Source organism: Myotis daubentonii, chromosome 3 (assembly GCF_963259705.1).
Source record: "Myotis daubentonii chromosome 3, mMyoDau2.1, whole genome shotgun sequence".
Lineage (NCBI taxonomy): Eukaryota > Metazoa > Chordata > Mammalia > Chiroptera > Vespertilionidae > Myotis > Myotis daubentonii.
This window is the reverse complement of record NC_081842.1, coordinates 46114534-46141508: the sequence shown is the minus strand read 5'-3', so window position 1 is coordinate 46141508 and position 26975 is coordinate 46114534. Positions and strand designations below refer to the sequence as shown.

At 42.4% G+C, this 26975-nt stretch overlaps 2 protein-coding genes across 5 annotated transcripts in view; both read right to left on the bottom strand.

The window, feature by feature from the left end:
- LOC132230218 (kininogen-1-like) overlaps positions 1–26975 on the bottom strand; it is a 433809-nt gene that overhangs the window by 94970 nt on the left and 311864 nt on the right. The gene's annotated exons all lie outside the window — the stretch shown is intronic.
- ST6GAL1 (ST6 beta-galactoside alpha-2,6-sialyltransferase 1) overlaps positions 23870–26975 on the bottom strand; it is a 123307-nt gene continuing 120201 nt past the window's right edge. For all 4 annotated transcript variants that reach the window (XM_059687318.1, XM_059687317.1, XM_059687316.1 and 1 more), the window contains one exon: positions 23870–26498. In XM_059687318.1, the coding sequence (XP_059543301.1) occupies positions 26257–26498 (242 nt within the window). In that variant the 3' untranslated portion in view covers positions 23870–26256. The remainder of the gene's footprint in view (positions 26499–26975) is intronic.

Below are 26975 nucleotides of genomic sequence, written 5' to 3'. Positions count from 1 at the left end.
CAAAACCTCTCCTATGGGTCTTCATTAGGGAGCCACTGAGTGGTGCCTCAAAAAGCATCATCCTCAACAACACGTTCACAACAAACCCAGGAAGGCTTCCCTGGGGTTGTGACTGACCTCCTGGGCCCACACTTCACCATCTAGCTCTTTTAGTTCTGTGAGTCTGTGACCCTCAGAAATGCCCAGAGCTCAGCCAAGGGAAGTAGCATAGGCATATCACCCACTCATTTCCCTTCGTGTTTTTTTTTTTTAATGTATTTTTATTTATTTCAGAGAGAAAGGGGAAGGGAGAGAAAGATGGAAACATTAATGATGAGAGAGAATCATTGATTGGCTGCCTCCGACATGCCCCCTACTGGGGATTGAGCCCACAACCCTAGCATGTGCCCTGACCTGGAATCAAACCTGTGACTTCCTGGTTCATAGGTTGATACTCAACCACTGAGCCACCTCAGCCATGCACATATTCCTCCCTTTTATCTGAAGTGTTTGGGACTAAGGATGGCTCTCTGTTCTTCCCCACTGGGAACTGAGCCCACAACCCAGGCATGTGCCCTTGACCAGAATCGAACCTGAGACGCTTCAGTCAGCAGGCCAATACTCTATCCACTGAGCCAAATCAGTTAGGGCAAGGACTGGATTATTAAGGGACCTCCTCAAGGACTCAAATGCTCTGTGCTTTCAATTTTACAATGGTTTCCAGACTGAACTCTTTTTGAAACACATTGAACATGTTCTTTACCTAAAGTAATTTGTCCAGCTATATTTTCTATTGTTAAAAATAAAATGAAGATTGTATCTGTTACTATGGAATTCAAATCTAGATGGACAAATTTTTACCCAACTTGGATGGTCTGTTTGGAACAGTCTGATCTGAATTAGAGGCTGGGTGGTATATATAAAAAAGAAGGTCCCTAAGTGACAAAAGGAAGGAATACTCATCTTCCAGGGTGGCTGAAACTGAAGTACAATGAACGGTCATGATGAATACTAATCTGGAGAAATATGCCATGTATACAAAGACTGCACAGAGAAAACAGTGATCTGGAAGCAAGGATATATTTATTTCAGTATGATTGATGATGTTTCCAAGAAATGCTAGAGAGGTAAGCCAGATCTAAACTCTTCACTTCCTGAACATAACCTCTAAGCCCACAGCATGTCTTTTATCATGCTCTTTCCTTCTCAGATATTTCCTTAGGTGAAGAAACTGGCATCCTGACAGGTAAAGTGACTCCCAAAATCACAGAGCTACCATAAAGCAGAACTACTCTAAGCACAATGTTCTTTGCATGAAACCAAAACAGTTCAGCAAAGAGGGGGCTTGAGGGGAAATGAAGGACAGGAAAATGAGAAATGTTGTACAAGGTAGAAGAGGTTAAAGGGAGTTGAAGGGCATTTGGTATTTTGCCAAGTCCCAAGTTATTTTAAAGCCTCAGCAGTGCTTTCCTACAAGAGAAGGAAGAGGGTTGAAGAGAAGAATAGCAGCATAAGGCTACTCCAACTCCTTAAGTTATCCCAGTAATGTTACCTACCTTGTCCACATTTTCCCATGTCAGTTCCTGGGTCCACCTGTCATTGGCATTGTGAACAAGCTGGTTAAATTGAGGGCTTGGAGTTTTGATCTATCTGTCTCCATCAAATCCACCCAGAGCTTTCCTATCCTTAATAGTGGGCTGAGGGCTATGGAGCGTGGGAAGGGGAGAAAGAGACCTAGAGAGACTCTATATCCCTGTATGCTTTCCAAAGAGCACAGTCAGCCCCTTTCTGATGTTAGTCAGGCTTTCTAAGAACTCCTTCCCACTCCCTCCAAACCCTGGGAACCTCGTCTTTCGTGGCTCCCAGACATGGCTCCTCTGCTATTGAGCATCTTGCTCAGCAAACTACAATCTGTATGTGTCCTATAGCCAGTGATCTTAGTTCCATGACTGTGAATTTCTTATATAGCATTCAATTAGCTATCTATTGTTGCTTAACAAATTATCCTAAAAGTTCTTGGCCTAACAACAATAGATATCATCTCACACAGTTTATGTGAGATAATAGACTTAGCAAAGAGCTCAGCTGAGTGCTTCTGGCTCATGACCTCCCAGAGGTTGCCATCAAGATATTGACCAGGGCTATAGTCATCTGAAGGTTTGAGTGGGGTTAGAGGATTCACTTTCAAGATGGCTTGTTCATGTTGCTGGCTCTTAGCAGGAGGTCTTAGTTTTTTGTCTAGAAGGTTACTGAGCCTCCTTTTGATGTGGTGACTGGCTTCCCTCCAAAAGAGTAATCCAAGTGAGAATGAGGTATAAGCCACAGTGTTTTTTATGGCCTAGGATCAGAAACCACACTGTCATTTCCACAATATTGTATTGTTTGCATAGGTCAGCACTATTCATGTCTGAGGTCATTATGCAGGCCATGAATATCAGGAGGCAGGAATCATTGGGTGCCATCTCAGAGTCTGAAATATCCACTAAGAGGCCTCCCATCTCCGCCAGGTTGCTTCTAATAATGGGGGCACATTCCAAAAGGCAACCTCTTCTACTCTTAAGACTGACAAAAACTCTATTGCTTTGAATTGTTAATATTACCCCTGTCTTTTTAGTTTTTGTCTGGATGTGGAGGCTCATAAAAGAATTTTAATCCCTCTTTTTTAGAGAACCAGTGTTTCAGATATTTGAAGACAGTAATTCTATTCCTCTGAGTCATCCTAAACTACATTTCACTCTCATACCTTAATTCCTTCAGCTGTGTGTGTGTGTGTGTGTGTGTGTGTGTGTGTGTGTAACTTTAGGACAAGATTAATTGCTTATCCTAAAATATTTTAAAAAAAAATAGATGAGGGAAATTATCCCCTTCACCTACTGTACCAGCCCTTGTCTCAAAGTCTACTCCTTTCCTTACCCAGAGCATCTGCCCTGTGGGTGATACCCAGGTGCCATCTCACCAGCTAACAAAGCCAGGTTTTCCTTAAAAACTTTACTTAGAATCTCTACATATCTTCTTCCTGATCTTAACTCAATCCTTCCCAACCAAGCTTCTGTTTCATCAACCCCTCCTAAGATCATTCTTGCCAAAGTCATCAATGATTTCCATCTTGGGAAAATTCATTGGTCAGTTCTCAAATATCATCTTACTTGACCTCTCAATAGCATTTGGGGGCGGGGGGCAGTTTATTACTTTTCTTTCTTAACTACTATTAAAAATTGGCTTCTGGAACACTAAGCTCTCTTTGTTTCCTTTCCACCTCACAGGCCATAAGTGCTCAATCTCCTTTGCTGGACCCACCCCCTCTTCCAGCTGTCTAAATGATGAGTGCCCCAGAGTTCAATCCTCAGCCTTCTTTTCTTCTACACCCACTGCTACATAATCTCACTGAGTTCCATTTATTCCATGATGACTCCCACATGTATGTTTCTAGTTTTAATCTCTCTCCCAGACTTACGTAGCACCTGTTCATTGGACATGTCCACTCGAATGAATAATAAGCATCTCAAAGTTAATGTACCTCAATAGAACTTGAAAGATATACCCCCTCCCTCTGACTACTCTGACCTCCACCCCTCCACTACTAACTAAGCCCAAATCAAGAGTCATCCTGGACTCCTATTTCCCTCATTCCACACAACCAATACATCAGCATGTCCTATGGGCTTCATTTTCAAAATACACCCAGAATATAACCACTTCTCACAATCTCCAGCATTTCATACAGTCCAATACTATCCCATTTCTTGCTGGGGTTTTGTAGTAGTTTTCTATTTTACCACCCTGCTTCCACTACCCAGCGGCCAGAGTGATCATTTCTAAATTTAAATTAGACCATATCACTCCTCTGCTCACACTCTGCAATGGATTTTCATCATTCTCAGAGTCAAATCCAATTTTCCTACTATACTTACAATGTCCTACCTATCCCTTCATCTCATCTCTTGCCACTCTCAGACCGTCCTCCTAGGCTGTTATCATACTGCACTTCTTGTTGTTCTTCAAGCATAACAAAGTCTTTCCCACCTTAACCCGTTTATCCTTTACCTACATTCTTCCCCTTAACTTTCACATGGTTTGCTCCTTTATTTCATTCACATGTCTGTATGTCATCTTCTTTGCCTGGCTTTTGCATGACCAGTCCATTACCCTCTATTTCTTTACTATTAATTTGTCTTCTTTTTAGTACTTATCACTAACTAGCAGCATACAACAACAATGATTTGCCTATTTGTCTACTTTATTTGTTTAGTTTTATATTCTAGTGCCCAGAACAATGTCTGGCACTCAAACATCAGTTGGATAAAAGGATGGAATACGCATTGAAATAAATTTCCCCAGCCTACTTTCAGTGTGGGGCTTGGTATCTGAATTAATAATATTGTAAAAGCTATGTTTTTTTAAAAAAACAAAACATTCTTTTAGGTGCCTGAGCAGCTCCCAACTGTATCTTGGCAATTCTGTTTATGCCAAATTCCTTTTTGTTCTGATGATTCAAACCTCAACAGAGCTGATCTTGGAGCTAGTAATTAAAGTCTCTCCTTCAGTTGAGTCCTTTACAACTGATATGTGTGGTCTTCTCAGCCCCTACTCATAATTTGAGAAAGCTGTTTTGGTGAAACTCTAGCTGGTTTTTGGAGCCTTTTGTTCGCTTGTAAGGAGTAAGAAAAAATACATAAATCATGTTGCTATAGTTGTTATAAAACACAAGGGGGCAGCAAATCCAACTCTTGTTTTTTTTTAAGTGAAACAGGTACTCTGATCACTACAATTTGACATTCAATAGATTGGATAATGTTCAATATGTCCATACAATGACAAGTAGGCAGCAATGGAAAATAATGAACTAGAGCTACAAATAGCAACATGGATTAATCTTACAAACATAATGTTTAGTGAAAGAAGCAAGATACAAAAGAATATTGGTATAATTGCATGTACATAAATTCAAATATAGAGAAAACTATATTGTTTAGGAGGCATACATAGGTGATCAGACAATAAAGAAAAGCAAGGAAATAAAAGTCACAAAAGCGAGGTGTATGAGGACTGAAGAGTTCATATGGCGGCACATGCTAAAAGCTACAAATCCTAGCAATAACCTATTTTTCACCTTGGCAGAAGTCACATAGGTTCCCAATTTATAACAATTTGCTAAAGTTTACATTAATGGTTTGTGCTCTTCTTTGTACATATGTTTCTATTTCACATTACAATATCTTTTATGGAAAAGAAAAAAGAAAGAATGAGGTTAAGGAAGTGAGCAAGAAGAGAGAAGCACACGGAGATTGGTAGAGAGAAATAGATTAAGAAATAAAGTAGCAAAGAGAATCTTGGAGTTAGATAAAAAGAAAATAGAGATACTAAGAGAGGGGATAAAGGGAGAATATGGGGAAGAGATGGGAAGAACGAGGGGAAAAAGACAGAAGTTCATAAAGAAATTTTGAAAGGAAGATAGTGTGAGGGAGAATACATAAGTAACAAAGGTCATTAGGAAAGACAAAAATAAAGAGATCAAAGATGACAGGAGAAACAGACAGTGAAGAGGGTTGAAGACAGAAGTAATCTAAACGATGAAGACACAGAGTTCCTGGGTGGGAATATCAATCAGAAAATGCAGAAGGACAAGGGGTCAGGGCAGTCAACCCTGAGCCCTCAGGGCAGCTATGTTTTGCAGTGGGCCCACAACTAGAATATGACAACGGCAAAGAAAGATGCCAAAGACCTTCGGTGTCAGCAAAGAGCTCTTTTTCTGCAGATCTGTACAAGACAGACAGGGCTGAGAAAGGCAGGGGCAGGGCCCAAGCAGGTATGATGATCCCCAACACACATCAAAGCATGAACACAAGGCCTCACAACTCCCGTCCCATTGGAGACTGTTATGTAAACTCTACCAGAAGTAACTCTCTCTCTCTCTCTCTCTCTCTCTCTCTCTCTCTCTCTCTCTCTCTCTCTCTCCCTGACTACCTTCAGGTTTATAACTTTCCCTCCTCCTACCCACTCCCATCCCCACATTTCTGGTTACTTGGCAGGAATCCTAGACCTCCGGGGACATGCTGGACACACTGCTGATGCCCTGGAGATATCCACAGTGTCTATGTGGGGGGAAAGGTGGCACAGGCTAGGGCACGTTCCACCCCATTGCTCAGAGAAAGATGTTCACTCAAAATGATACCGTGAGCTGGTAAATTAACCAGCTAAACAGGGATTTTACTTACCCTCCTCAGAACCTTATCACTATTCACTTTTCTCTGCAACAAAGGTTTCTATGGCTTGGGAAAATGCCAGTATTAAAAGTTGGAATCTAAAAATTGTTATTTTTGCTTCTTATCAGAGTGAGATAAACTCTGCCTCTTTCTCCTGTCCAAGCTGTGCCCTTCCCACACAGGAACTTTATCTAAAAACACAACTCTGGGGACCTGAATCCCAATCTGATTTGTTGTGTGAGACCTTTCTCCTAGAGGAATCTCTCTATATAGAAGCCTAAGTGACTGTTACGACCAGAGGGTAGTTATGATGCACGCTGACCACCAAGGGGAAGTCGCTCAATGCAGGAGCTGCCCCATGGTGGTCAGTGAACTCCCACAGCCAACCTCTCACAGCCAGCCAACCTCCCTCGGTCCCTCCCCGCCACTTGCTGGTCAATCCCGATTGGCTCCCATTACTGGCCAGGCCAAGGGACCCCACCTGTGCACAAATTCTTGCACCAGGCCTCTAGTCTAATAATAATTCTAGCTAAAACTCAAACCTTGGCCCGGGCCATCAGAGGTCACATTGACCAAGGAGTGAGGGTGTAGGTGCTACCAGGGAGATAACCCATGTCCTCTCTCAGGCCATTAGGAGCTTTGTGAGGGGTCCAGCCAAAGGGGATGTGCTTCCCTGAGCTGGAAGTGGAGCTTCTGTTGGAATCAGAACTATGAGAAGCTTAAACCAACTGCCACCCTGTTGGGCCTATGGAGCTGGGGTTCCACACTCTTAACACCCCTTCCACCTAAACATCATGGAAACACAGAAAAGTATATAATATGCAGTGATCATCTGCAATAGCACTGGACAACAAGGAATAGTGTCATCAATGGACCAGAAATTTGGAATGTGTAGATGAAATGAGATTGAGAAACATCTTGACCAACCAGTCACATGTACAGAGAGGGCCTGAGAGAAGAGTAAGAGCCCTGTCAGAACCTGAGAAAACTACCAAATGGAGCAAGAGGGCTAAGGGTAAGGGCAAGCCTAGGGCCGCTGGGGAGTCGGGCAAAGGAAAGACGGGATAGCAAAGAAGTTGTGGTATGAAACAAAGTATTAACTGTAAACAAAGATACACAACAATGTAAGGTAACAAAATAGTTCTTGAGAGATGAAGAGCACAATGCGAAAAATATTAATAACCTGTATAAATTAATAATATTAGGTAAACTTTATTTTTTAATATATTTTTATTGATTTCAGAGAGGAAGGAAGAGGGAAAGAGATAGAAACATCAACGATGAGAGAGAACCATTGCTCGGCTGCTTCCTGCACATTTCCCACTGGGGATAGAGCCCGCAAACCAGGCATGTGCCCTTGATTGAAATCAAATCTGGGACCCTTCAGTCCACAGGCTGATGCTCTATCCACTGAGCCAAACCAGCTAAAGTGTAGGTAAGCTCTATTGAGTCACTATGTACAGATACTACAATGTTGGGGTCCAACCCCAGCAGGTCCAGGGGTTCCCAAAGGTGTGGACAGAGTCGGCGAAGAAGGAATGACATGGAAACAGCGTTAAGTTGATCAGCAGCCTAGCCAGGTTCTCTAGCCAGGTTCTAGCCAGGATCTCCAGCCAGGTTCTGTGTTTTATTGTCTTGTTACATCTGTATTTATACCAGTTGATTTTAATCCTATCAATTTCTATCCCAAAGGTTAGGGCATTTCTATCTCCATTCCAGGAAGTAAAGATTATGTAGCTTAAGCGTGATTGTTAGTAGTTAAAGTGATTAACTACCCTCCTGGCATTTAGTTAAGGGGTTTTATTCCCTCCCTAACTTCAGGGAAAAATCCCTACCCGGGGAAACAACCTTTCTTGGAGAGGTAACCTTTGTTAAAACACATAGCTCCAAGAAGGAGAGCAAACATATTAAGAACAGTATGCCATATATGCCAGGTCCCTTGAAACATATGCTGTGCAGCTGTTTCTTCCCTGCAGCAACTGTGTCAAGCAGCATGGATGGGTGGCTTCTGGCACTACAAGAATAATGCTTACTATGCATTATCTCATTTAATCTTAATACTGCCTATATAGTAGACCCCATCATTGCATCCATTTAAAGGATGAGGAAAACAAGGCTCAAAGAGAACTTGACCAGCCCCAGCCATTTTAGTTCAGTGATTAGAGCGTTGGCCTGCAGACTGAAATGTTGCGGGTTTGATTCCAGTCAAAGGGCACATACCTTAGTTGCATACTCCATCCCCAACGCATGCAAGAGGCAACCAATCGATGTGTCTCTCTCACATCGATGTTTCTCTCTGTCTCTCCCCCTCCCATTCTCTCTAAAAAAATCAATTGAAAAAATATCCTCAGGTGAAGATTAACAGAGAGAGAGAGAGAGAGAGAGAGAGAGAGAGAGAGAGAGAGAGAATCTCTTGACTGAAACCACACAGCATCAAAATGTTACCCAGGTTGGTACTCTGCAGCCCATGCTTTTAGTAACTATGGAATGTTTCCTCTCATGTGATTCCAACAAAACTTAGAGTCCATGAGATAGGCAAAGAGTTAAGTGTTAGGAAACCTGTGCTTTAGAAACTCATAACATCATGTAACATTGTTCTCAGTTTTCCCACATGAAAGTGAAAACCTGGTGTAATTAGAGCTCAAGGTGTTCCAGCTCAAACAATTGGTGAAGCTGAGCCCCTGGAGACGCTTACAGGAGTGGCATTTCTGCTCTTTGGTTTGGTTTGGTTTTGTCATTTTAAAGATTTATACTTGATGGATTATGTTGAACTTGAAAGTCCTAACAGCTCCTGACCTTAGGTAATTCGTCATTTGGTATTTTTCATTCTGGGCCTTTCAGGGCCAGGATGGGAGTACAATAGAAAATTGCCCTTAGAAAGGGTCATCCCTGATAAGGCTCCTTCCCCTCCCATGGCACTTCCCTGGTGTCTCAAAGGGAAAATTCAAGGATGGGATGCCTGTCCCTGCAAGCTGGGACCTCTCCACATTGCCCAAAGGGAGGAAGAGCCTCCAGGGCAGAAAAAAAAAAAAAAAGGCCCAGCAGTACAAACCCACAGCCTGAGAGAGGGAGAGGCCAGCATCTCCTCCTGGACTAGGGCAACTGGGGCAGAAACAGGGCCACAGCTGGGAAGAGAGTAAGAAAAGAAAATGGAGAGCAGAGAGTGGACAGAGAGGAAGAAAAAAATGTAATAAATGTGATGAATGACAAAAGGGTGGGAGGAGGAAGGGAAGAAGGGACAAAGGATGGATGGCAAAGAAAGGGGGGAAAACAAAGAATCTTTAGAAAGAGTGAAGCAGAGACTTGAAGAGAGAAATAGAAGGAGAGTTATCTACAGATAAAAAGATAAGAAAGAGAAGCAAAGGGACAGAGTTAAGAGAAAAGAATAGGAAAAACAGAGGATAGAAAGAACAAAAAGAAAAGGTATTTGGCAAAAAAGATTAAAGAATAGAACAGCAAAGAGAGAAGGAGAAAAAACTAGGGGAAGCCAAGGTAGGAAGGGCAGAAAGGAGAAGAAAGAAGGAGACTAACAGAGAGACCAAGAGAGAGAAATAAGAGGAAGTGGAGGGAGAATCGTGGATACTGGAGAGATAGAATAGAATGAAGAAAGGAAAGAAAGATGGAAGACAACATCAGAATGTCAGAAAGAACTAAAGGGAGACAGAGAGAGGTGGTAGTGAAATGAGAGGGGAAAATGAGAATGGGAGGCAAAAAGCCAAGAGAAACAACAAGCGCAGAGAGAAAGAATTTGAGGGGGCGGGAAAGTATAGATAACAGAGGTTGGTGTTAAGGAGAAGTAGAAAAGGGTATCATTAATAGAAAAAAAGAGGAGAGCAAAAGAGAAAGGGTTATGTCAGAAACAGGATACAGGAGCTTTGTCCACTAGTCATCTAATTCTGATCACGTCTGGGTCTTCCTCAAATGCAAAACAAAAATGCATACTAGTACTTCAGTGATTTTTGTGACAATTAAATACAATAACGTATGTATAGAACTTGAAACACTGTAGTCCTCTAATGATTTTTTTTATTTTCCATATTTATAGGTCCGATGCCAATAATGAGTTTGATACAGGGAAATCCATTGTCCTAAAAAGCAGCCAAAAGGATTCTGTGGCACAGTAATCTCTTCAGGACCAGCAGGTGGCAAGACTTTTCCTTCCAGTGTATTTGTATGGTTTCATTTCAGGTGTTTCCGGGAGGTAGGAAATGTTGAAGTCTATTATTGGGAGAAGGCCTGGGGTGTATCAAGTTCATTCCTGATGGCAGGGAATTTTCAGGTGGCTCACAAATGAGCTGGGAACTAAGGAGACAACAAAGACTGAGATAACATGAATGATGCAGGGGACCTGGAAAAATGATCTTTTATCTAGTTAGGCTATGAAGCAGACTATGGCTGAAAGGGCTCATCTCTAGGCCCAAGGTCAGGGAAAGGTCACAATATCAGATATTCAAAAGGAAATATTCAGTAAGATAAATATCCACCTTTGGAAATTCCTCATTGGCTACATTTCCCCACCTACTCTTCTCTTCCTGCATCAACAAAAATCCCCAGCAAGTTCTCATGGCTGGAAGAGGAAAACTGCAATAGACTAAACCTCAGCAAGAGAAGAGTTTAGAGGACCTCTGGTTGGAAGATGAGCATAAGGTGTCCATGTCTTCCTTTTCTTGGAGATCAACCTAAAGCAAACAGCAAAATCAGAAGCGGAAATGCAAACTCTTCCTTCAAAGAAACTAGGAGATTGATGAAACCTCTAGTCAAAAAACTAGAGGAAGGAGGAAGGGTTAGGGAAATTTTTTTCTGTTGGAGGAACTTTTTTTAATCTTAATTTTAGTGCAGGTCTGCTGATAATAAATTTTCTTGGTTTGTTTTTTTGTGGGTTGTTTGTTTGTTTGTTTGTTTTTGTCTGTCTCTTAAAGTTTATTTTTCCTTCATATCTGAAAGATTTTTTTTCCTGGATATGGTATTCTGGGTTAACAGCATTTTTTTAAAAAAATATGTTTTTGTTGATTTCTGAGAGAGGACGGGAGAGAGAGGGAAAGGGAGAGAGAGATAAAAATATCAATGATGAGAGAGAATCATTGATCAGCTGCCTCCTGCACACCCCTTACTGGGAATGGAGCTCACAACTGAGGAATGTGCCCTTACCCAGAATTGAACTGTGACCTCAATAGTATTTTTTTTTCAATGTTGTAAAGATGACACTCCACTGTATTCTGGGGTTGTGCAGTTTTTAAGTCTGCTGTAATTCTTAACTTTGTTTCTCTGTAATATCTTTTCTCTGTGGCTACCTTTAAGATTTTATCTTTGATTTTCAGTTAGAATATGATGTATCAATGTGTGTCTTTGATATGTATCCTGCTTAGGAATCTATAACTTTTGGATCGTTTAAATTTTTTTTTCAATTATAGCTGACATTTAATATTATATTAGTTTTAGGAATACAGCATAGTGGTTAGAGTTTTATATAACTTACAAAGCACCCCCCCAATCAGTCACTTGCCACCATACACAGTTATTACAATACTAGAGGCCCAGTGCATGATATTCGTACACTGGAGGGGGGGTTCCTTCAGCCTGGCCTGAGCCCGCTCACAGTCCAGGACTCCTCAGAGGATGTCCGCCTACCATCTTTGGCCTGCTCCCTGCAGTAGGACATCCCCCAGGGGGTCCTTTGCGCTGCCATGGAGGCAGGAGAATCTCCTGCCACTGCCTCTGCGTTCACCAGCCATGAGCCCAGTTTCTGGCTAAGCGGCGCTCCCCCTGTGGTAGTTCACTGACCACCAGGGAGCAGCTCCTACATTGAGCATCTGCCCCCTGGTGGTCAGTGCACATCATAGCGACTGGTTCCGCCATTCAGTCAATTTGCATATTAGCCTTTTATTATATAGGATTTTTAACTATGTTTTCTATGCTGTACTTTACATCTCTATGACTATTTTGTAACTGACAATCTGCTTCTTACTCCCTTCACCTTTTTCAAGCCCTCAACCCCTTCCCATCTGGCAACCATCAGTTTGTTCTCTGTATCTATCAGTCTGTTTCTGTTTTGTTTGTTTATTTCATTTTTAAGATTTCATATGTAAGTAAAATCATATGGTGTTTACCTTCCTCTGACTTATTTCACTTGCCATAATACCAGTACCCTCTAAGTTCATTCATGTTGTCTATGAGCTTTTTGGATCATGGTGTAGTGTATTTCATTGTTTTGGACTATTCAGCCATTCTTTCTTCAAATATTTCTTTTACTATTTCTCTCTTCTGAAATTTCAAATATACTTTTGTTATATTATTCAATATTATTTTACAACTTTTTAATTACTCTTTTCTGTTTTTTTTACACTTTTTTCTCTTTGTATTTTACTTTGGGTAATGTCTGTTAACATGTCTTCTAGTTCATTGACTCTTCTTAGCTGTATTGAATGTATTGATTAGCTTTTGAAGGCATTCTTCATCTATTACCGTGTTTTCTATTTCTAGCATTTCCATTGGACATATATCATTTTTATCTCTGCCAAAATTTGTCTGTTTATTTATGTTATCTACTCTTCCCACTAGAATCATTACTATATATGATTAATATTAATCAAAATTATTTTAAATTCCCTCTCTCCTAGTACGAACACTTAGGTTACTTCTGAGATTGCTTTTTATTTTGACAGTGGGTTGGTTTTTCTTCCTTTTTTATGGTTCTCAATTTTTTTATTAAATGCCAGGAATCTTGTGTACAACAGTAGAAATTAAGATCAAGAGAATGGCCCTGGCCAAGTGGCTCAGTCGGTTGGAGCTTCATCCCATACACCAAAAGGTTGTGGATTTGATTCCCAGTCAAGGCACATACCTAGGTTGCAGGTTCCATCCCCCGGTGGGAGAGCATATGGGAAGCAACTGATTGATGTTTCTCACATCAATGTTTCTCTCTCTCCCCCTTCTTCTCTCTCTAAAATCAATAAAGACATATTCTTGGGAGAGGATTTTAAAATAAAGATAGACTGTATGCCTCAAAATAAGCATATTTCTTCTTCTTCTAGGTCAGTAATGTGGGGTAGTGAGTCAGTCTAATCAGTAGTTAAGTTGTGTCTGGGTTTTTGTTCCACCTCCAGTACACCACTACTTTCACTTTCCACTAGTGTTATCTTGTGCTTAAGGTGTGGGCTGGAGGGATTTTCTCAATGTTCTTATTCCACTGTCATCTTCTAGCCTGCCCTTGAACCTGCACCTCTCTCCATGCTTTTGCCCTTCCCACTACTTGTTGTTACCTGGTGCTTGCTAGTGTGGTGTCTTAACTTTCAAAGCTATTTTATTTTGCGAGCTAATTACACTAGGAACTAAAGTGAAGAAAGTTATGTTTTGGAACTTTACAAGCTTTTACACTTTTTACTTTGAAGTTGATTATAAATGAAGGATGATGGTGGATAGGATTAGTACAATGGCATCTGACTTACATGATTGAACGGGAAAAGGACAACCAGTGATCTCATTATGCCTTAAAATACAACCATATAATTTAATAATTACACTTGTGTAATCACCACCAAGATTAAGTAATTGAAAATTGCCAGCCTTACAGAAAATGTCTGCATGTTGCTTCCAAATTGCAGCCCTTCTCCTCCCCACAGGTGACCACAGGTCTGACCTGCATAGTCATTCTTTTTTTATGCCAGTGTCTCTCTAAGTATGGTCTGGCATGAGCATTATCTGGAAACTTGTCAGAAATGCAAATTCTTGGGCCCTTCCCCAACCCAATACGATTTCACATTTTTCTGTGGGATGCATACTTATGTGATTAAAGTATGAGGCAGTGATTCTCAAACTTTACCTCCTATCAATATGGCCCAGGTGACCTATTAAAACAAAGATGCTGGGCTCCACACTAGAATTTCTGATGACCTCCTACTGTTGTCTGTTTTATTCACTGACTCTGAGTCTCTGGGTATACTTGACTGTGTGCTAGTCATTCCACTGGTATGTGTAATGTTATAGGAACAATTGTGAGGCCTGGAATGAAAACACTTTGTTCCAAAGAGTATTTTCATTTGCTTCTGCTGGGCACCTGGGACACACCCAGTCTGTACCACCTGCTCAAAGTTTGGCATTTCCTGGACAACCACAGGGATCCTTTATTTTTTAATTCTCTTTAGATCATTCCAGTTCTTGTTCACCTTCACTCTGGGATCCTGGAGCCCAGATTATTGTAGTGGAAGATTTCCTCTCAGATTCTGCAACTCTGCAGACCCAGGGCTCTGTTTTCTATTCCCTCCTGTGTCCTGAAATGCCATGAAAATGGAGGTTCTAACTTTCTGAGATGAGCTAGAGCTATCAGGGAAAAGGGGGCTTCAGACCTGTTTACTTCTCTAGATTGACTTTACTTTTGGCTTGATCATCCTTACTATTTTATAATCTATTTGATGGTTTTAAAATAGTGTTTAAAAATATTTTTTTAGCCCTAACCGGTTTGGCTCAGTGCATAGAGCATCAGCCTGCGGACTGAAAGGTCCCAGGTTCAATTCCAGCGAAGGGTATGTACCTTGGTTGTGGCCACATCCCCAGTAGGAGGTGTGCAAGAGGCAGCTGATCGATGTTTCCCATCGATGTTGCTAACTCTCTATTCCTCTCCCTTCCTCTCAATAAAATATATTTTTTAAAAAATATTTTTTATTCAATCTTTTAGTTGTTTTTAGCGATAGGACTGATGCAAACAACCTGAGCCATCATTACCAGAAATGGGAAATCTAAAAAAATTAAATTATTAATGCATAGCATTTTTTCAACATACTGTGGTTTTTCCCAAAACATTAAAAATCCATGGATGTCTATTATATCCTTGAAAAACATTTCTGTTTGTACAGGAGGGTTTTGGTACAAAACCTCTCCTTGTGAAAAGATTCCCAGGGCTGCATATTTATGACCTTTAACCACTCCAGAGAGCTCTGCTATTTACTAGTGGGCTCCCAGGAACGCCTCCCACAACTTCAGAAAGCCTCACAGAAGGCAGAGATGTGCCCATTACAGACTCTGTTCCGCAGCCTGTGGCACTTTCTATGAAATGTAAATTTCCCAAGACTTTAACGAGGGCGCACCACATTTAGGAAGCATGGGTGGCTTGTGCTCATATCCTTAGGAAGGCTTCTGTCTAGAATAGCATATGGAATGCCCCCAACTTTATTTACTGTCAATTCTAAACATTTGATGGATAATATTGTTATTGGAAAACTCAAGTTCAGGTGCTTGCTGCTCCAAAACTAATACTTGAGAAATAGGTGTTGGGTCGAAAGGAAAGGTTGCTATGTTCAGGAAGCCAGCAGCCCGGGAGGATGGCGGACTAATGTCTGAAGACCACCTCTGAAGTTCCAGAGCAAGCAGAAGGGTTTTAAGGTGAAAATCGCAGGAGCTACACACTGGTCAGTGCTCAGCCAGCATGCAGTTCATCATTTTCTTTTTCTTTTTAAAATATAGTTTTATTGATTTCGGAAAGGAAGGGAGAGTGAGAGAGATAGAAACATCAATGATGAGAGAGAATCATTGATTGGCTGCCTTCTGCACACCCCACACTGGCGATCAGGCCCGCAGCCTGGGCATGTGCCCTGACTGGGAATTGAACTGTGACCACGCTGGCTGGGCCAGTTCATTGTTTTCTTGATCATGAGAGTCACCAGGCTGCTGGCTTCCTGCTGTAATATTTGCTCACTGTTGCCACCTTAGGGTTGGAAAAAAACAATCCCTTTGTCACCACACATCCATATTGCTTGCATATCTAACATTGTTTGTAGTAGGACTATGCTGCCATAATTTAATTTTAATTACTCTCAACATCTCAAACTTAGACCTTTTTTGCACCAAATCCTCTTATTTTTTATTTTATTTTATTTTTTTGGAATCTCAAATTTATTTATTTATGTTTTTAATTTTATTGTTTAAGGTATTATAAGTAGTAGTACATATGTCTCTCCGTCTCCCCCCGCCTCCCCCTCACTGACCTCCACCCCAGCCTTCCCTACCTGCTGGCACTTGCCCTTGTCCAAATCCTTTAAAAAAAAAAAACAATTGTGCCTCTTTGCCCAAAGTTTAGGACTTGACATTTCTCATTAATGGAAGGTCTGAGATCCTCTGGTGGAACGGTGCCATCCAATTTGAAAGCAATTCAGTAGACAGCAAGTTGGCCGCTTTTGACAATTAGGTTAAAAAAATAATATCCACAGCTACTGGCTTTTAAAATAAGAGTAATTAATGTACCATTAGATGGTTTTTACAACATATGGCCTGTTTTAAATGTGTATTTTTATATTTTAAGTTTTATGGAGATGAATTACTGTCTTTTTAGATTCCTATTTATTGTTGACCAGTTATTCTAGCTTTGCTTTATTTGTAATAGTGGAACATTGGAGAATTTAAGATCGCAAATATAAAGGTTATTGCAACAACTTACAAAGTTCCAAAGTCGTCACGTATTGCTTAGATGAATTGTGGTTACAAAATGGTATCTACAAATGATTCATGTTATAGAAAGATCATTTCTGTTTGTACCTATATATTATCTGGAAGGCTGTTACATCAAGCTGTCATTTTTTTCTTAGATAACTGGGATGATATATTTTTTTAGTGTTCTATGCTTTTATTTAATCTTTCCGCAGTGAGCTATTAACTCTTTCTAAGAACATTTTTTTAAAAGATGAAAAAGTTCTTGATGGACATTTAACAAGAGAAGCAGGAGAGTGTTTCTAAAAAATGAACAGCAGGAACTAAGGGGCACTTGCTTTTGTCCCTGAGACACCAGCATAGCCAGAGGACTCGGACTGCTAAGCTCTGCTCCTGAGCTGCCTGTGGAGCCTGAGTGACCAGCCCTAGCTGTGGTGCTGGGGGTGCTTTCTTGCCTGCTTGTACTTCCTCATGTTATCTTACCCCGTCTCATGTTAACATGTCTCTCTGGTCCTTAAAAACTGTACTTTCACCCTGGCTGGCATGGCTCAGTGGTCAGAGCATTGGCCTGTGCACCAAAAGGTCATGGGTTTGATTCCTGTCAAGGGCACTTACCTGGGTTGCAGGTTCCATCCTGGACCACATGGGGGAGACAACCAATCTATGTATATCTCCCATTCATGTTTCTCTCCTCTTTCTCTCCCTCTTCTCCCACCCCCCACCCCCACCCCCTTCCTTTCCATTCTCTCTGAAAATCAATGGAAAAAATATCCTCAGGTGAGGATTAAAAAATGAAACAAAACAAAAAACCCCCACTGTACTTTCATTTATTCAATAAACACTACAATCTGAGTTATATGTTAAACCCCTGAGTAATAGCTGAGACTATACCAATGAGCCAGACAGATCTTCATAGAATTACAGTCTGTGATGAGAGGGAGAGAGACTAATCAGATCATAGAGATGTATAGAATGGGACACAATGGGACAAGGACTAGGAAGGAGTAGGCTGCTGAGAGGTGGAGTTACTGGGCAAGTAGGGATATCCATGTTACATTATGCAGCCAATATGCATTCAGAACTCAATTTAATTGAGAACTACAGAGGGGCAATAGTCAGATATGTGATGATTGTGGTTGGGGGAGCAAGTAGTTAAGAGGAAACAGCATGTGTGAAGGCCCTGAGCAGCAAAGAGCCTTGTAGACTTAAGGACATGAAAGGGTGATGGCGAGAGAACAAAAAGCAAAAATAAATAAATAAAAAAGTAAAAAATAAATAAATAAATAAATAAATAAATAAAAGCAAAGAGAATGGCTCCAGATGAGCTTGCGGAGTTAGCTGAGGCCAAGTTGCACAGGACTTTAATTTATGATAGGATTTTGTCTTCTTTCCTAAGCAATCAAACTGTTGAAAGGTTTGAGCTGAAAATGCCTTCATTAGGTTTCTTTGCATCCTGGCTGTTGTATGGGAAATGGATTAGAGGAAGAGACAAGAATGGGATTGGAAAGAACAGGGATCAGTAGAGTCAGCCACAGTGTTAGTCACTCAAGTATTGAAGCCACAATTATAAAAAGACTTCAACAAATAATGAGAGCTTACTTACTATGTGCCAGGCACTGTAGTAGGCACTAGCAATTTACTCAATGAATGAGTAAAACCAGAGTCCCTATCTTCACAGAACTTACTGGACTGGAAGCAAATATGAAAATCTTGCAAATGTAATTACAAACTGTGAGATAAGCATGTTTACTTGTCAACCACTTAAAAAAAAATCTTAAGGTAATACTCTTAATGATCCCAGACCCAGGGCTACCTTGTGTGATTGTGCTTTTTGAGTGTTGCACAAAGATGCCTGGCCCGGAGTGTTAATGGGGACTGCAACTCTACTAGAAATCCCCTTGCCAAGCCACACCGTTGTGCAAGGCTACATCTGTGCAGAGCAAGAGTATGTTTTTCTTTGTACCAAGGTGTCAAATAGGTCAGTGCATCTCTTCCTCTGGTATTAGGAGGGGTTTTCCTAGACTTCAAATAGAGTAGGAGGCTCTACCTTATAAACATATCCCTGCCCTGTGCACAGAAATGTATCTGAGGTGAATGTCAGAGGCACGAGCAAGTGTAATTGTAGGTTCAAAAAAAAAAAAAAATGCTGCCTTTCAATAAATCTACCTGAAACCTGACCTCATCCACCGCACCAGTGCTGTGTGGCACCCTGAAAAGCTGGAGTTGGTCACTCACCCTGCTATTTTTTTTTTTTTTTTTCTGTGAGGAGAGCTCTTTCTAGCTAGGAATCACCCTCTTGGCACTGAGCAATGCCAGCTTATGGGATGGGAAGATGAAGGCAAAATGAAGCTATCTTCCTTCTCTTCTTGTGCAGTTATGCTCAGGCTCTCTGTTCCACAGGGTTTCTTCTTCTTTTTTTTTTTTTTGTAATACATTACCATCATTATTTATTTTATGCTCAAATTTGCCTCAGATTTGTCAGTGGGTATATATATATATATATATATATATATATATATATATATATATAAAGATATTACATCCGTGTCCTTATCCCCACGTTATCTCCTACCCGCCCCCCCCCCGCTCATGCCCTCACCCCCCCCCCCCCCCGTTGTCCATGTCCATTGGTTAGGCCTATATGCTTGCATATAAGTCCTTTGGTTGATCTCTCCCCCTTACTTCCGCCCTCCCCTACCTTCCCTCCAGGGCCCAACAGTCCAATCAATGCCTCTCCATATCTGGATCAGTCCTTGTTCATCAGTTTATGTTGTTCATTATATTCCACAAATGAGTGAGATCATGTGGTATTTATCCCTTAAAGAATATCCTTCAGCATTTCATATAATACTGGTTTGGTGGTGATGAACTCCTTTAGCTTTTCCTTATCTGTGAAGCTCTTTATCTGACCTTTAATTCTGAATGATAGCTTTGCTGGATAAAGTAATCTTGGTTGTAGGTTCTTGGCATTCATCACTTTGAATATTTCTTGCCACTCCCTTCTGGCCTGCATGGTTTATGTTGAGAAATCAGTTGAAAGTCATATGGGTACTCCGTTATAAGTAACTAACTGTTTTTCTCTTGCTGCTTTTAAGATTCTCTCTTTATCTTTAGCCCTTGGCATTTTAATTATGATGTGTCTTGGTGTGGTCCTCTTTGGATTCCTTTTGTTTGGGGTTCTCTGTGCTTCCTGGACTTGAAAGTCTATTTCTTTCATCAGGTAGGGGAAGTTTTCTGTCATTATTTCTTCAAATAGGCTTTCAGTATCTTGTTCTCTCTCTTCTTCTGGCACCCCCATAATTCGGATGTTGGTACGCTTGAAGTTGTCCCAGAGGCTCCTTACACTATCTTGATATTTTTGGATTCTTTTTTCTTTTTGCTTTTCCGGTTGGGTGTTTTTTGCTTCTTCGTATTTCAGATCTTTGACTTGATTCTTAGGATCCTCTCATCTGCTGTTGGATCTCTGTATATTATTCTTTATTTCAGTCAGTGTATGTTTAATTTCTGACTGGTCCTTTTCCATTTTTGGGGGGTATTTTCATTAAGATCCTTGAAGGTCTCACTAAGTTCCTCGGAGGTTTCTAGAATATTCTTGAGTAACCTTATAACTGTGGTTCTGAACTCTATGTCCTCCATTTCTTTCATTTGTGACATGCTTCTTTGTCTTCGCATTTTTGGCTGACTGCAAGGAGCCACTGTGTCTATAAGGAGAACTGCTGTGCTGGAGACACCCTTATGTGGTAGGACTTGCTTCAGTGGGGCTTTGGTGCTCACTGAATCTGCTTCTTGAGTGTGTCCCTTATAGATGTGAGGAGTTTAAGTCTAGTATCTGACCCGGAGTACCCTGGCTCCTGGATCTCCAAGTCAACCACTGTGTGGGTCCACCCAGCAGGGGCTACAGCAATATCAACAGATTTCTCCTCTTTGTTTGGAGTTAGGAAGTTTTAGAGCTCTCTGATTCACTGCAGTTTGTTAGGCTGTAAAAGCACAGGTGCCTCCTTTGTGCCTCTGAGCACAGCTTGGGAGGGGATGTAGTGGGGCGGGGTCTCAGAGAGTTCCCAGGGCGGGGCAAACAGCAATGGTGTTGTCAGCGACCCCGCAACTCCGTGACTCCCTGAGTGCCGCGAGCCCCTTCAGCAACAATGATCCCTGCGAGCAGCTCTGTGAGAAAGTCACCTTCACTTTCCAACCCACTGCAAGACAGTCCCGTTTCTCCCCGTAGGAACCTGGAACCCCAGCATCTCGCTGTAAATGAGTTCAGTGTGTTCGAGAGCTTGTCCCCTTCCGATTGAAAAAAACCGTGCACCCAGGTGCAGCAGCCTCGCGCGTGCCCCCGTACCTCTGTTCTTGGCACCTCTCCCCTCCTACTCAGTCTCAATGCGCTTTTTTATTTCCTTCTAGTTGTAGAACTTCCACTCGATCAGCTTTCCCATGGTTCTGGATGATAGCTGTTTTATCTTATAGTTGTGGGTTTAATGTTGTTGTGGGGGGCAGCACGTACAGGTTTGTACCTTATGCTGCCATCTTGGTTCTCCCTTCCACAGGGTTTCTTAAATAGATTCCTGAGCTCTCTCGGAGCTGTTTGTATTTGTGGCTAGCTGTCTAATTATTGACCTTTGTGTGGGTACAGAGGCAGGGTCTCCTATGGTGCATCTTGGTGATGTCACTCAAGTTGTCATTATTACTGTTATTTTTGTAATTCTATCAAGTGACACCAGGCAGGGCGCTGTGTATGTACACCAATATTTATCAGTTGGATGAAGAAGTGACTGGGTGGATGGACAGATGGATGAAGGACACATTTAATATACTTTTTAAAAGTTGTACAAGAAGAGGATGCAAAGGCATAGCTGGCAGGATTAGTGGACATTAGATTCCAAGAGTATAAAATGAACTTCAGGTATGGCCTACAGAGTCTGTTCTAAGTAAAGGTTGCTTAGTTAGGCAAGAGCAGAAACTTCAATGTAAGGATCATTTAAAAAAGTGTTAACACTCTTGAATTGTGGGCTGGCTGCACTGGTATCCTTCCAGCTGGTAAACATGAAATACTGCTATGTGGCTTCTGATGGAATTTACCATGGTCTGATGAGAAATAACTCACATGCGTGAAGCTGAAGGGGGAAAAGGCTGAGATTACGCACTGCTGGCCAAGTATAACAGACAGTGAGATCAGCATGGTCACCGCAGGCCAAACCACCAACTCCCTGCTCTTGGTAAGCACTGCCTGGGGCATTATAACCTTCTATGGGTGGATTGCTTTATTGTAAAAGAGGCTGCTCAGGGCTTCTCTGTGTTTTTACTTCCACCTAGAACTCTCCATTGAATACTTTATTACTCAGTGCTGCCCAGGGCTACACTTTCCCTGTGAGATATGTTGCAAGAATGGGATGCTTCTCATTTGGGAAAGAGGTATTCATGTAGGAACACAGCAGGTATTTCCCTTTTGATCTCCTTCCATGGAGATTTGTGAAGGCTCACGGCCTTTGTCTCAACCTGAGCTGCTGAGTGGAGCAGACTCTCAGCCATTTTTGTGCCTGTGCCTATGACTGTTTCTTTTCCAGTCACCTAATCATGCCTTCAGACAGACCTTTGGCAAGTGGACTTTGCAGTGCGATGAACTTTATGTAGCTTTTTCTTACCTGCTCTAAAGCTCCTTCGATGTTTCTTTGGCAAGAGGTAAAGACAAACATCTGAAGAAGCACAGAAAGCGCTTCGGGTGATGCCAGGACCTGAGCCTTCCCTGCTGGCGCTGTTTGTTCAGCTGGGCTGGCTCACCTGTAGGCTGCCCCACAGCAGAAATGTTGTCATTAGAGACAAGCACAGACTCCATCGCCACAGAAAGATTTAGAGTCACTGTAACTTGGAATGCACAGATCTCAGTTCCCAAACACACTGAAATCTGTCTTTTTGTCGTTTCTATTTTGAGCTCCCATTCTACTGGGATCCTGGCAGAAAACCAATCTCAGTCAATATGGCATTACATCTGAGTTCCGGGGAACATACAGCACTAAGGAATTGGGTGCAGGGGTCGAGGGTACAGTCTTCGGTGTTATCTGGCTACTCATGTGCCCTTCACTCATGATCTTCATCAGGAAGGAAATCTCCTCAAGGCTGCCTCAGATCTCATCTGCCTGGACTCCCATCCCTGCCTGGAAGCCACATCCTCCAAGGAAATCATTCCCAGAGCTTTGGCTGGGGACACAGGACCCTCTCTCTAGGTCCTTAGACAGCCACAACCCTTTCACTATCCTTTCCAGACCCAGGGGACTCTATTGTAGGTGGGGAGTTATAAGCAGGAGTACTTGCTAGAGCTGCTGTAACAAACTACCACAAACTGGGTGGCTTCAACCACAGCAATTTATTTTCTTACAGTTCTGGAGGCTAGAAGTCTGAGATGGAGGTGTCATCAGGGTTGGTTCCTGCTGACAGCTCTGAGGGCTCTGAGGGAGAATCTTCCACGTCTCTCTTTCCTAGTTTCTGGTGATTTGCTGGCAATCTTTGGCTTGTAGGAGAGGTATTGTCAAACCAGTCTTAAAAAATCCCTTTGAAAGATCTATGTAATTCCAGCCCCTGTGTGGGTTGGAATGTGTGGGTTTTATCATTTATCATTTCCTTCTTGATCTTTGAGATCAATCTCTGATTCCATCTCTGCCTGTGTCTCCACATGGCAATCTCTCTACATGCATGTCTATCCCCCAAATTTCTATAAGGACACCAGTCACATTGGATTAGGGGCTCACTCTACTCCAGCATGACTTCATTTTAACTAGTTACCTCTGCAATAATTCTACTTCCAAGTAAGTTCACATTCTGAGGCATAAGAGATTAGGACTTCAACATATGAATTGAAAGGTATATATGCAACCCATAGCAAAAGGCATGGAATTCCTTCTCCCCTTATTCCTGCTTCTCCTTCTGATCTTTATCCAAACATTTTGGTTATTCCCTTAGGATATCATTCCTTTAAGGGTTTTAGGCTCATGGAAACCAAGGTAAGTACTGTCCTTTTATTTTGCTTTCACCCAAGGTGCTGCACAAACAACAGCTTAGTCATGTGAATCCAAGCAAAAGCAAAAGAAAAGTAAATCAATAAACCAGTCAGTATCTCACAGATGCTATCCTGACACATAAGTGACCATTCCTTTTCCTGGAGCACTGCAGAAGGGCTAGTGGGGGCAGATTTGGGGATTCCAGGTTCCAGCCATGTCCTCTTTGGAGATGAGAGGTGACAATCAGTTGTTCCCTTATCAAGTAAAAAGAGAGGAACAAACTTTAAAAAAACACACATTTATTTAAAATTTTACATAAGCTTTGAATAATTCAAAATTAGCTTAGGCATTTTTCAGAAGATGCCTCAACTCCAAATCATGTCAACAGCTATTTGATTGGTGAAAGGATTAGAGGACCTCATGATTACTGTGGGAGACAGAACCCCTTAGAGAAAGGGGAGTTCCAATTTTTAAATTATCTGTAACACATATTAAACATCTCACCAAATCAACAGTGTGTGCATTTTACCAGAGTTTCTATGTAGAGCACAGAATCACACTTAAATTAATTTGATCCCTTATATTAATAATAACTAAAAGCTAGCATCTACCCAGTGTAGTCTCAGTATCCACGCCAACATCTATCTCCTGAGGATGGAATGACACGTTCCTCTGTACTCAGTGTTCATGATTCAAAGGTTGCAATGAGTGAGTCAAATAAGAAAAGCAAGCCAAGAATTTATGGGTCCCGGGAGGCAGGCAAGACTAGTTCCACAGAAATTAGTGGCCCAAGTGCTTCTCCCGCCCATTCCCAAGCAGAATCAGGCTTGGGCTGGGCTGTAGGCAGAGAAGAGTAGGGACATGTTCTGCCCCCTCCACTGCCTCGGATAGTCTCCTGATGGTTCGTTCCAAACAGGGTAGTTGTTGTTCCCCAATAGGACAGTTAATTCCCTAAGGACAGGACCTGATCTCTGGCCTCCTTCAAAGCAGGGTGCTGCCCAGGTGTGAGCACAGAGCAGGTCCTTAGTAAGGGAAGGAAGGAAACTGCCATGTACTGAGCACCTATTAGGTGCCAGGAACAGAGTCAGGGCAGGCGTTTCATGTGACCCTCACAACAGCACTGTGAAATAGGTTCATCACGCCCATTTTACAGATGTGGAAACAGAGGCTCAGACAGGAAAACTTGCCCAGGGTGGCATGGCTAGTAAATAGAAGACTGCCCCTGACCACTTGCTAGAGAGGCAGCAGGGGAGGCCATTTGACCACCTTGTGAAAATCAGTTATGGTCCCTAAGGTTCTGACCTCAGAGAGCAACTTTAAGTTCTCGGGAACCATATCCCCACTCCCTGAGAGACCTTTCACAGAAAGCCCATGAAGGTCAAAGACATCGAGGTCAGGATACTTTTAAAGGAGAAAATGCTTAGAAGTATTCTGGGAGGGGGAGGGCCACTTTAAAGGGAAAAAAATAAGATGATAGATAGAGGGAGGTTTGGGGTGAGCATTAAAAAGGAAGAGGTGGATACAGTGTACAATACAAACCCAGCTAGTAGGATAGGCTCAGGGCAGGCCAAGCTGAGCCTAGAGAAATAAGGGTTTTGGCAATGTTCTTGTATCTTCCATGGGGCTGCACTTGCTGCCTCACACATGGATTGGGATTTTCCTCAAAAAAAATTTGAGCCTGAAAGTTCAGGCAGACCCTAGAGAATAAATATGGGTAATAAAGGCTGAAAGGAAAACATAACTCAAATGACTCAGACAAAATCTGCTTGACATGTTTCCCTTCTTTCTCTAAAACCCATTCCTTGGCCCCCACTCTGTGAAGCTCTCTATGACCCACAGACACAGTGTGTGCTCCTCCTCCTCAGGGTACACGGACAGACAGGCAAACAGCAAGCCCACCTCTCTACAGGCCCCCAGGGCACTGAGCTCACTGCATCCTACTCGTCTGTCTTTCCTACTGAACTGTGAGCAACTTGAGGATGGAGACCATACATTTCTGTAGCTCCATCTCCATATAGAAAGAGATGTGGGTTCATCAAGACCCTTTGCACATAGGCACCCAGGCCGAGGGACCAGCCAAACAGCCTGAATGATAGGACATTGCCTCTCCCAAGGACATGGACCTTGGGAGCAACTTCCTTCTGGAGGAACTGAGCATGTTTCCTACACCCTGTAGCACTTACTTGCCCCCTCCCCAACTCCCTTCCCCAGAGCCACCCTATAGACATCATCATAATTAGTGAGAATTTCTTTCAAACATGAAATCAATGTCTAAGTGCAGATTTCAAGCAACATAGAGTGCTGGTTTGTGAGAATAACATCATCCAGGTGGAGAAAACAGCCCCCAGTTTGGGCAACCCTTGTAGGAAAGGTAGGTTTTACATTTACTCTTGTGGAAGGAGGGGAGGACTCATTCAGGAAAGAGTGCTAGGTGTGTGTGCAGGGGGTTTTGGGCTCACACACCGCTATGGCTATAGGGCAGGCTGGGCCTGGTTCCTCGCCCTTGGTTTCCTGAAGCCCCAGGGCCCTTGCTGACGGAAGGCCTAGAGTGCAAGGAGCAGGCAGGGGCTGTTCAGGAACATGGTCTTCCCAGGCCCAGGGTGGCCAAGAGACGGGCTATAAAATGCCCAGTGGAGAAGGGTGAGGGCACCTGGCCAAGGAGCCCATGCTCAGCAGTGAATCCTCCGGAAGCCAGGCAGTGTGGCTTTTCCAAGCAGGTAAATGTCCTCGTCCACGCCCTGGTTGAGGTACTTCACCATATTCTTCTCAAAGAGGAGCGGGTGGTAGGCACCCATCGTGCAGGCGCTGTCGAAGAACTTCTGGTAGTAGTGGCACACGTCAGTCTTGCGCTTGGATGGCAGGAACTCGTAAATATCCACCTGGTCACACAGCGTCATCATGATGATGATGCCTGCAGAGGGGAGCAAGAGGTTAAGTCCTGCCCAACAACCCACCCTGCTCCTCGGAGCTCTGCCCAGTGAGTCCACAGCTCATGACCCCAAATTTGGGGAGACATCTCTCTGGATTTCCTAGTTATTCTTATGATTCCCAACATGAGTCCTTCTGGTAAGCCAATCTGGCAGGCTGTTCCTTGCAGGTCACTGAGCCTGATTCACGTTTGTATCCCTAGCACGTAGGCCAGAACCCGGTGCATGGCAGGTCCTCCCTCAACACCAGCGGATTGATGGACTGCATCCATCATCAATGCATTTATCTATGTAAATGAGCTATGTGAAGAGAGAGGACAAGGTGACTGAGAAGACAGTACCACCACGGGTACATAATACTTTCTAGCACTTTTATATCCCGAAGGAACCTCTTGGTGCTATTTGGGAGAAGGTGTTTCTTATGGTACTTGCAGGAAACAGTGTGAAGAGGGAAGACTTTT